Source organism: Nuphar pumila, chromosome 3 (genome assembly GCF_984573655.1).
Source record: "Nuphar pumila chromosome 3, dmNupPumi1.hap1.1, whole genome shotgun sequence".
NCBI classification, from domain to species: Eukaryota; Viridiplantae; Streptophyta; class Magnoliopsida; order Nymphaeales; family Nymphaeaceae; genus Nuphar; species Nuphar pumila.
Genome location: NC_143251.1, coordinates 141,945,763 through 141,958,042, shown reverse-complemented (window position 1 = coordinate 141,958,042; position 12,280 = coordinate 141,945,763). Strand labels below are relative to the sequence as shown.

General features: G+C 38.4%; 1 protein-coding gene across 2 annotated transcripts in view; it reads left to right on the top strand.

Moving 5' to 3' along the window:
• BGAL9 (beta galactosidase 9) overlaps positions 1–12,280 on the top strand; it is a 118,345-nt gene that overhangs the window by 98,017 nt on the left and 8,048 nt on the right. For both annotated transcript variants that reach the window (XM_090000357.1, XM_090000358.1), the window contains 2 exons: positions 2,809–2,924; positions 3,556–3,653. In XM_090000357.1, the coding sequence (XP_089856483.1) occupies positions 2,809–2,924; positions 3,556–3,653 (214 nt within the window). The remainder of the gene's footprint in view (positions 1–2,808; positions 2,925–3,555; positions 3,654–12,280) is intronic.

Genomic DNA, 12,280 nt, shown 5'->3' with positions numbered 1-12,280 from the left:
GCAAATGTTTCGTTACCGCCTTGCCATTGCACATGACACTCATATTTTCGCTCATCGCATGTACTATTAGATACATCCTCGTTGAGTACGTACAAGCATTTACCACTCCCTCTCTTACGATAATAGATGAGTCGGGGGCTTAAACGATACATCGGAGTTACGCTAAAATATCAAAGACTACCCAAATCTATGTATTTGGAAAGGGGGTGCTTGTCTATTTCAGTTCGTGCATTCGACACATATAGGGTAACCTCGAATTGGGGCTCGAACGAACTTCTTGGCGGGGGTTCTGTTGAGAAACCCGTATTCCGTTTATCAAGGCCAGTATTGAGCCATGCGAGGCATGCAGATACTACGATAACAGATGAGAGATTCTAGAAAATCGCATGCCATATGTTGGCACGAGTTGTCGACTGTTTCAAAAGATAAAGAATGTCAAAAGTAAAGTTTGAGAAACATTACATCTTTGCGAAACACTTTTGGGGCTCCTGTTAAGAAACTATATCCCTTTCATCGTAGAGTACTTGTAGACGTGCACTGTTCGTTAGTACTACAATGATTGGATGAGACGGTCATGTGACCTCGAACAGTGTTAAATGCATAATGTTGTAATCACATAAAATGGTGATTGATCACCTTCACAAGCAAGATGCTCGAATGGTTGAAAGACCAGAGCATGTAGAATGAGTCGTCAGTTAAGCAACGCCTAACACACTCATTCACCTTTTGTTTCTGTCAAGGGAGATGATGGATCGGTACAAAAACTCCAATGGACAGATTGTTAACAACCACCCCACAGGCAAAGATCCAACCTCCTCAGTCATTGGAGTTAGGGGACTAGACTACCAGACATTATCCTAGGTGGTAGATCCCATAGACTTCTGCAGAAGTTGGATGCATTTGTTGCCAAGTAACTGCCTTTGGGCAATCCTCTCTCAGCCAAAAGTCGTCCTCTTAGGAGCGGACTCAACTAGCTATTCGGGTTATTGAAAATACATAGAATAACAAACGCCCGAACTAGTCTCAGTTGTTTCTACGATTCGCATCTGCGTGTACCCGCATGCCAGTTAATATCGAAACATAAGTCTGTTAACACTAGTTGATGGGTCATAAGACTTGTTAGTTGCTTTGTAGTTCACAGCTTACGATTGAATGAATCGTTATGCTATATTTGACAGTTACATTGCTTAACTGCTTATATGCTTTAAACTGCTTAGCATGCTAAATCAAATGTACTTAATTCAGTTTCCCGTCGTCTCACTTGTGTACCTACCAGTTTTCGCGAAACTGGCCCATTTTATGGGCATATGTGATGAATAGGTTGCGAGACAAACGATGATGCGATTGCAAGATGATCTCAGGATCCCACTGTTTTTGTTAGCAACTCGTGTTCTGAAATTTTTGGTTTTTGGGCAAGGGTTTTCTCAGAAAATCCTAATTTTGTACAACTTAAAGTATTTCTAATACAAATGGCTTATTGAAATGGTTGCAAGTTCTTTCTGTTTGGTGAATGTGGATTTTTACGCTAATGCACCCAAGGTTTTCAACTTGCTATTTTATTCAAAGAAAAACGTTTCCGCTGATTTGTTAAAAACTCTGAAAAGAAAAGAGAATTTTCTAATCTTTTGACCATTTTGAAAATGTTTATAAGTTTGAAATTTTGGGGTGTTACATTCTCTTTCTCTCTCTCACTCCTATATTTAGGGGTGGCAATCGGGTTGGGTTGGCGGGTTAGCATACCTCAACACGAACCCGACCCGTTTATTAAACGGGTTGGCAGGTCGGGTTTGGGTAAACGGGTTGCCGGGCAGGTTGGCGGGTCGGGTTCGGGTAAACGGGTTGACCCGCCCATCTAACCCGTTTATTAAACGGGTCAGCCGGGTTGGCGGGTTGGCATACCCCTAACACGAACCCGACCCGTTTAATAAACGGGTTAGGTAGGTCGTTTACGACACGAACCCGTTTAATTCAAACCCGAACCCGGCTAAGAAGCGGGTTGGCGGGTCGTGTCAGATTTTGCCACCCCTACCTATATTCTTATTTGTAATCATGAAGATAAGGAACATGTCTTTGTTTCTATAAGCTGGGATTCTTTTTTTATTTCTTTTATAGGTTTCTATTTTCCTGTTTCTTTTTTTCCTAGCCTGCCAGTTTGGACAAACCATTTGACTAGTTGCACAGATCATGACAAAAGTTTAAAATGGGAAACTAAAGGCAGCAAAGTTCTCATGATAAATTGACTTTCTTTTTTTTATTAACAGCAAAACATCGGAAACAATGAATAAATTTAAAAGTAGAATAAAATATTTTAAAAGGAGCAAAAGTAAAAATAAAATAAAATAAAATGACTCGTTTTCTCCTGAGAAATAGTTGATAACAATGTAAATATCATTATAAAATTGTGTTTTCTTAAAGCAATAATAATGTAATATTTTGAAAATATCATGATATTTTGACCATTTTAAATGGTGATCAAAATATCACCTTGTTTGTGATATTTTCAAAATATCACTGATATTTGACACTATGGTTGCACATAAAGATTCCAATTTGATTTTATGTGGTGCTCTAGATGATTGTTCGGTTTTCCTTGATATCTCAAATTTGATTAACATGATAAGTTATTTGTGGATCATATGAAACCTTTTTTCATACAGAAATAGGTGTATCTTCATGCCTGTGGCTTGACCTGCATGCTACACATATGCTCTTGTCTAACTGTATGTTAAATACCGCTTCCTAGATAAATTACTGTTGATTTCTGTTTCTGTTCTTGCTCATGCCTCCTTGTTGTTGATGAAATTGTAGGGTATATGTCTCTGACGAGGATGCTATACATTGGGTGGCAAATGAGATTCAGCCTTCTCTCATAATTGACGGTGTACGCGATGTTGTTAGAGTTTTCGTGAATGGACAGCTTGCAAGTAAATCATTAGCTTTTTCTTATTGCTCTACCCTATGGAAAATTATATCATTCTCTATGTCACTTATCATATAGAATGCCTCTATATATCCTTTTCTTGTAGGTATACCTTTGCGCATGTTTCTTAAAATGAGAGAAAATGAGCCTGTTTTTCCCACATGAATCCAAACTTGAGAAAAAGGTTTGGCAAAGTCAACAGGATTCATTTTTCTCATTGACTGCCCATTTCAAGTGAAAACCAAATTGCACCCCTTTCTCTGGAGAAGCAATTTCCTATGGACTTATCTCATAGTGAGCCCCGCCATAAATTCAAAAATATAACTTTTTGGTGTGACCCACAACCCACTTATGTGATGGTCTTCCTACAAGGCATGAAATAAACATATAAAAATGGTTTTCATGAAAAACAACTTTTCTATGTTTTTATCTCATAGATGAAATTGAAAGGATGTGAGAAGAGTTTCTCTTTCTCATGTTGGAAACAAATAAGCCCTTATATATATATATATATGTGTGTGTGTGTGTGGAGAGAGAGAGAGAGAGAGAGAGAGAGAGAGAGAGAGAGAGAGAGAGAGAGAGAGAGAGAGAGAGAGATGTTCTTTCTCATGTTGGTATGTTTGGCAATGTCTTAGGTAATGCTAGTGGCCAGTGGGTTTCCATGAACCACTCTATTCATTTGGCACAGGGAGACAATGAGCTGGCTATAGTCTCACAAACTATGGGCTTGCAGGTGATGACTTTGATCTGTGTATCATGTTTCCTTTTCATTTTAAGGTTGTTATTAGAATAATGGAAATAGTTTCTCCTGATCCAAAAGGTGCCATGATCTCTCTCTCTCTCTCACCCACCCAATAAAAGGAAACTGACTTTATCATCCTTGAACAGTTGGCAAGTGAACTGCACTGGACATTTGCCAACATCTTTTTCTGATGTTTTCCTCAAACATGTGCAGGTTGTATCTCTTGTAGTCATGTTCCGTCTGATATTACTGTTGCCTACCATGTATCTACTATCTAATATAAATGGCTGGTCTGTGTAATACATACAGGGTGACAAACATATCAATCATCCTCCATAATGGTTAGCGAGATATCTTTCATTTAGCAACACACACACACACACACACACACACACACACACATATATATATATATATATATATCCTTGTGATTAAAATTTCATAATTAAATTCTAGTTGAGAAGAAATACAAGCCATCATGAGTTGCACAAACATTTGAAAATAGCAAAATTTTGAATTATTATTCTTTAATCCCTTTCCGTTCTTCTTGAAGTTTGAATGTAACGCCCCAAAAATCCAGGACTTGTAACTTTTAGAATAGTTTAGAAAGCTTTGAAATCATACAATTATCAAAGTTTAAATAATACTTCAGCGGAAAATGATATTTTTAAAACCACAAGTCAATGGACCTTGAGTGCATTACAATGTAAACTTTCCTTTGTCAAATCCCGCACAACTATTGAAATCAAATGGTTTTGAAATGCAATTTCAATGATGGAGAATTTGTTTGTTGAAACCGAAAAGAAGTTTACTAAAACAGCTTTAGTAACTCAAGGTTTAATAAAAAGAGAAATTTTGGAATACCCTTCATACCAAATTTACCAACATGTCCTCAGGAGCGAAACGTCAGGGAAAAAGCTCTATCTTGATCTCATCACGCCATCGTGCCATCGCAGACTGTATTACCTATCCAAAACCTGCCCATAAAATGGGTTAGTTTCACTAAAAACTGGTAGGTGCACAGACATGACAATATTGAACATAATTAAGCAGAATAATTTAATATGTCAAGTAGACAGACAATTATATAGCAATTTAATTTCAACAGATTCACAGAGCAACTATCATGAACACAATGTTAAAATTATTACAAGCATTTTACTGGCACAAATAGGTTAACTATTACAAGCAAAGCACTGCACAAGAAAGTTAACTAGCAAAATACAATGCTTCATCAACCACACACACAATTCCATAAGTATTGAACCTGTTGTACCCTATAACTTTCATACGTGCATAACTGAACACATTGCGATCAGATTTAACTTATGTTTCGATATTAACTGGCCAAGCGGGTACGCACAAGGCACGACTCTAGAAACAACCTAGACTGATTCGGGGGTTTATTATGTTATGTATTTTATGATAACCCGGATAGCTGACTGAGTCCGCACCTAAGGGGACGGTCGGTGACCAAGAGAGAAATCCCCAAAGCAGCATAAACAATGGATGCATCCCAAACATGGAGAGCTACCACCTAGGATAATTATGGTAGTCCCATTCCCCTAACTCCGATGATTGGGGAAGTCGAGTCTTTTGCTCGTAACTGCCATTAATGGCCTGCCCATCGAAGTTTTGTACCTTCCTGTCCTCTCTCCTGAAAGGAGTCAGCGATTCGAATGAGTACATCAGGGGTAGTTAACTGAAGACCCAATCTACATACTCTGGTCTTTCGACCAACTCGAGTATCTTGCCGGTGAAGGCGAAAACATCACTTATTTAGGTGATCACAACATTTTGTTATTTGCACTCATCGAGGTTGTCACAACCTACTTATCCAATCATCGCAACGTAAGAAGACGTACTTGTCAAAAAGTACGGTCGTACATGTCATAAGTACGACTACGATGAAAGGGATAAGGTTCCACAAAAGAAACCCCAACAGATATTATCTGCAAAAGAAATAATACAACACAGCCTGGCAAGATAAGTTTTGAATTCACTTCAACAACATTTTTCATATTTCATAATGCAAGGTCATCTCGGATCTCTCGTCCGATCAACAAAGTACTTAACATGTTGTGCATGTCTAAAAGTACGCTATACTGAACCAGGGAGGTCTGTGGGCTTCTCAAAAGGAATACCCAACACACAACTTCATAACAATTCAAAAAAAATATAGGAGTGCTCATTTGGCACGATTCATACTTAAAAGCCATAATGCCACATTAAGTCATTCACACAAGACACAACACTATCAATCTTACATCCAAAATTTATCTTAGTATCGACATGTGACACTAGATTGATACATAAAGAATGGGTCCTTCAACAGAACCCAACTCATTCATATGCTCATGCCCCTGATCGGGGTTATTCAAAATGAGCCGCAACTTGAATCAAGGTTATAAAACATTTCTCCCAAGTGTGTGGACTTGGGAGGGGCCAAATGTGACTTCGCAATCCTGCAAGACCTAAAACTTAACTTTGCAAAAGTTGTGCAATTTGAAGAGCACTGGGTTGACAGAAGGAAACTCGCTTTTAAAGAACTACAACGCATAAACACAACTTCTAGTGTTTTGAAAACAAGTGATATCAGGATAGGCACAAGACTACGTTTATGTAAGTACATATTTACCATAAATATGAGCATATGCAGGTTATAACCTGACAACAAGCTGTTAAATTATCTAATCAAACTTGTATTTTCGTATATATATTTTATATATATAAGGTAATACATATACATATATATAATATATGTATATGTATTTACCAATTATATATATATATAATATATATAGTCATAGTAAGGGTAGTTTAGGAATTTTACACATATTCTTTTTCGAGAATATGTTTTTTGTATTTTCTTTTTTCTTTTTTCTTTATTTATTTTTGCTTTTGCATTTAATGCATTGTACATGCATTGGGAGGGGCCCAACCCACTAGTCGTTGGACCCCTCCAACGGTCACATTTGTGACCGTTGGAGGGGCTCCAACGACTAGTGGGTTGGGCCCCTCCCAAGGCCTCCTCCAAAGCCCTATTTATATGGGCAGCTCCTCTTGTATTTCTCAAGGGATTTGGGATTATAGCCCAACCTCTTTAGTGTTTATGAAACTTATGGGTGCAAGTGCACATTTGTGATTCGGTGTGTTGTGTTTGTTGTGCACAAGTGTTCTTGGGTGTGTATGTTCACACATTTATTCTTAAGGTTGTTGCGTTATCAACTAAAGTATCTTGTTGAAGATACTTTTACATGGTATCAGAGCCTCGTTGAAGAAGAAGAATTGCGACTCGCCTTCTTTTGCATTCTTCGGGAAGCGTGCCTTCAAGTTTTTTGAAATCAAAGAGGATCATCTTCTTCGAGCAATATTTTAGGAGCTTCTTTTGTCAAGAAAGACGCAAAAAGTAATTAAGGTACATACTATCTCTTGCATTCTTTCCTCTCTAATGGGCGAAAAAGACTCCCATTTCTCTCTTGGGTTTAAGCTTAATGGCTCAAACTATCATGTTTGGGCCGGTAATATGGAAGCCCATATTAAAGGAAAGGGGCTTTGGGGTTACGTTTATGGATCCATACCGGAACCGGAACCCAAAATTACCATTGTTGAAGGAGGGGATATTAAGATCCTTGAAGGGGATGAAAGACAAAAGGCCCTTGAAGAGTATTCTAAGAAACATGATGATTGGGAAATGAAGAACTTCAAGATCTTATCTTGGATTTTCTCATCCGTTGAGACCAAGATAAATGCCAACATCATCAAATTTAAAAGGGCTTCCGAAGCTTGGGTATATCTTGAGAAAATGTACACCTCAAGAGATCTATCCCACAAGTACTTTCTCCAAAAGAGGGCTTTGACTCTCCAACAAAATGACATGACCATTCGGGAGTACTTTGCCGAATTATCCTCTATTTGGGACGAGCTCGCAATCCTTGAACCTAAATGGAGTGGTGAGGCAATCGAATTAAGGACAAACAACTTGAAGAAGACCGGTTCTTCAATTTTTTAAATGGCCTTAGACCCGAATTTGAACAAGTTCGGTCCTCTCTTCTCTCCGCCTTCACATCCCCCTCACTCGAAGATGTTATCACCAAGCTAAGTGGTGAAGAAACCCGTATGGGGATTGGCAAAAATAATCCTAGCATTCTTGTTACTTCCTCTACTCAAGAAGATGGTGAAATGGCTAATGCCGTGTCAAGACCGGGAAATAACATGAGGACCTATAGACCTCCTCATTTCAAGAATCAAGGTCAAGGAGGAAATGATCGGTATGGCAAAATAGACTATAGCAAAGTAACTTGCTATCATTGTAAAGAACCCGGACATATCAAACCCTTGTGTCCTAAATGGAAGAAATTGATTGCAACGGCTATGGCATCTCAAGTTGAAGAGCGACCCTCTTTATCAAGTGAGTCTCTTTCTCTTCAACAAATCGTGGAAGCCCTACAACCTCTTCTCAAGGGAGGTACTTCCGGAGCCGCTATGTCATTCTCTTCCCCCGGTAAGACATCTTGGCTTTTAGATTCCGGTGCATCCTTTCACATGACCCCTAGTTATTGCACTCTTTCAAATTTTTCTAAAAATGCTTTTCCATCCTTTGTATCAACCACGGACGGTACATCTCTTGAGATTAAAGTAATAGGTAATTTTGAAAAACAAGACTTCTTTGTTCCAAAAATTCATTTTATCCCAAACCTTAACCTAAATCTTCTTTCCGTTTCCCAACTCTCGGACCATGGTTGCGATATAAAATTTTCTTCTAATAAATGTTGGATACAGGATCGCCAGTCCGGGAGATTGATTGGGGAAGGCTCTAGAAGAGGAGACCTCTACTACGTAGATTTTCTTCAAGTTCCCAAGAGTCAATTTTGCAACGTCGTCCAAAACAAAGACATTCATGTATGGCATAAGAGATTGGGTCATCCCAATATTGTTAAAATCTCGTATTTGCCTTTTGTTAAACATATTTGTAAAAGTGACTTTTTGTGTAATGAATGCATTCTTGGGAAAATGAAATGTTTGCCCTTTCCTCAAAGATCCATGTTTACGACAAAACCATTTGAAATTGTCCATTCCGATGTATGGGGACCGGCTCCGGTAATGTCAAAAGGAGGTTTTTCATATTATGTGATCTTTGTGGATGACTATACTAGGTTTTGTTGGATCTATTTCCTTAAACATAAACATGAAGTTTTTTCAACCTTTAAAAGTTTTCACATGATGATTTCAAATCAATTCAATGGATGCTTAAAAATCTTTAGGTCTGACTCTGGAGGAGAATACCTCTCAAATGAATTTAAGAGTTATTTTGAAAATTTTGGAATTCTTCACCAAAAATCATGTACGAAAACCCCTCAACAAAATGGGTTAGCCGAACGAAAACACATGCACATCATTGAAACAACTAGGACTTTGCTCATTTCTCAAAACATTCCAAAAAATCTTTGGGCTGAGGCAGCTCTTACCTCTGTCTATCTCATAAACCGACTTCCATCGAAAAATTTAAACAAAATTTCTCCCTTTGAAAAACTGTATGATAAGGAACCTGATTATAGCAGGTTAAGGGTCTTTGGGTGTAAGTGTTTTGTTCTTACTGATAAGAATGACAAACTTTCTCCAAAAGCCATTCCTTGTGCCTTTCTTGGCTACTCTGAAACCCAAAAGGGGTTTCGTTGTTATGATATCAAAAGTGATAAATTGTATGTTTCCAGGAACGTGAGTTTTTTGGAAAATGTTAGTGGATTTGAACGTTGTGACCCCCATAATGAAAATATGGATTATTCTTTTTTATTTGATTTACTGAATAAGGACGATGATACTAGTGATAATGAGTCAGATCAAGGTAACCCAAATGAACTTGAAACCGAGGAAAACATCTCCTTGTCTCCTTCGTCACATCAACCTATTGAATTACCTAGAGACCCTATCACCTACTCTCATAGAGATCAAAACAACTTTAGGAGTGCTCTTGATAGATATAATGATGCCAGTCCCAGTGCCTCTCAGAATGAAGTGATCCCTCGTAGAACTGAGAGAAGTAGAAGGCCTCCTTCTAGGTTCATTTCCTATGACTCTTTCTCACCAAGATATAGAGCCTGCTTTAGTGCCATTCACTCTTATATAGAACCTAGAAATTTTGAAGAAGCACGTAAATGCCCTGAATGGATTAATGCCATGGACAATGAACTTGAGGCTCTGAGAAGAGCCAAAACCTGGGAATTCCAAAATCTTCCTAAAGGCAAGAAAACAATAGGGTGCAGATGGGTGTTCAAAGTAAAAACTAAAAGTGATGGATCCCTTGAAAGGTATAAAGCTCGCTTGGTTGCAAAAGGATATAGTCAAGAATATGGTATTGACTATGAAGAAACTTTTGCTCCTGTAGCTCATATGGTCACTGTTCGATGTCTTATAACCGTTGCCTCTATCAACAAATGGAACATCTATCAAATGGATGTGAAAAATGCCTTTTTAAATGGCGATTTAAGCGAAGAAGTCTACATGGATGCTCCTCCTGGAATGGAGACTCCTAAGGGAAAGGTGCTTCGTCTTCAGAAAGCACTCTATGGCCTAAAACAAGCTCCCAAGGCTTGGTATGATAGATTTAACTCTGTTATGATTGAGAATGGTTTTTCCTCTTGTTTTACTGACACTGCTCTATTTGTTAGAAAATCCAATGCAGGGATTGTAATTTTACTTCTGGATGTTGATGACATGCTCATCACTGGGAGTGATTCTAACGGGGTTAAAAGTATAAAATCTATCTTAAAAGATAAATTTGAAATGTCTGACTTGGGTTTTTTAACTTATTTTTTGGGAATTGAAGTGGCATACTCTCTTAGAGGATATTTCTTATCTCAAACTAAGCTTGCTTCTGAGATCATTGACAAGTCAGGTATTACAGATGAGAAGCTGTGTGAAACTCCTGCGGTAGTAGGAGCAAAGATGAAAATTGATGATGGAGTTCCCCTGTTGGATCCTACACCCTACAGACAGCTTGTAGGATCTCTGATGTATCTGAGTATTACCAGACCAGATATATCCCATGCAGTCCATACTGCAAGTCAGTTTCAGCATGCGCCTACATCCGTTCACATGAGTGCCATCTTACGGGTCGTAAGATACATAAAGGGTACTCTAAATAAGGGAGTTTTTCTGTCCTCTTCCTCTGACTTAAAATTGATTGCTTATACTGACTCAGATTGGGGAGGTGACCCAAATAACCGTCACTCCACCACTGGTTTTTGTGTGTTCTTAGGAGACTCACTAATTTCGTGGAGATGCAAGAAGCAACAAAAGGTGTCGCTCTCCTCAACTGAAGCTGAATATCGTGCCATGGCCACTACTACCATGGAGATTGTTTGGATTCACCAACTGCTAGAAGACATGGGGATCAAAATTGAAGGACCCACCAAGCTATGCTGCGACAACAAAAGTGCAATCTACATTGCAAAGAACCACACCTTTCATGAGCGGACAAAACACATCGAAATGGACTGTCACTATGTTCGTGAAGCATATCTCCGAGGAGTTATCGATCTTCCTTATGTCACGTCCGAATATCAGTTGGCAGATTTCTTTACTAAAGCCCTGTGCGCTCCGCGGTTCAACTTCCTTCTTGGCAAACTATCGGTCATCTTGCCCTAAGTTTGAGGGGGGGTGTTAAATTATGTAATCAAACTTGTATTTTCGTCTATATATTTTATATATATAAGGTAATACATATACATATATATATATAATATATGTATATGTATTTACCAATTATATATATAAAATATATATAGTCATAGTAAGGGTAGTTTAGGAATTTTACATATATTCTTTTTCGAGAATATGTTTTTTGTATTTTCTTTTTTCTTTTTTCTTTATTTATTTTTGCTTTTGCATTTAATGCATTGTACATGCATTGGGAGGGGCCCAACCCACTAGTCGTTGGACCCCTCCAACGGTCACATTTGTGACCATTGGAGGGGCTCCAACGACTATGTGGAGCCTCTCCCAAGGCCTCCTCCAAAGCCCTATTTATATGGGCAGCTCCTCTTGTATTTCTCAAGGGATTTGGGATTATAGCCCAACCTCTTTAGTGTTTATGAAACTTATGGGTGCAAGTGCACATTTGTGATTCGGTGTGTTGTGTTTGTTGTGCACAAGTGTTCTTGGGTGTGTATGTTCACACATTTATTCTTAAGGTTGTTGCGTTATCAACTAAAGTATCTTGTTGAAGATACTTTTACACAAGCAACTCTCGACTTGCAATGCCGCACATCGAGCGAAACGCACATAAGTAACACACGAGGTACCAAAACCATACCTTGACCAGTTAGATAGGCAAACACATAAGGTCATAAGTAATACACGAGACACGAAGTCGTACCTCACTCAAAGGAAACGTGCAGGCAAAAATGTATGCAAGCAAACAAGGGCATATGTATTTCAAGAAATACGAAACCACACCTCAACTCATAAGCAACTATGCAAAATAATGATCGAAGAATGAAATTGTACATCGACCCATAGGAACGTACAGGCAAGTATATATGCAAGCAATTAAGGGCATGAGTATTGCAAAAAGTACGAAACCACCTTCAACCACATAAGCAAATACGCAAATTAAT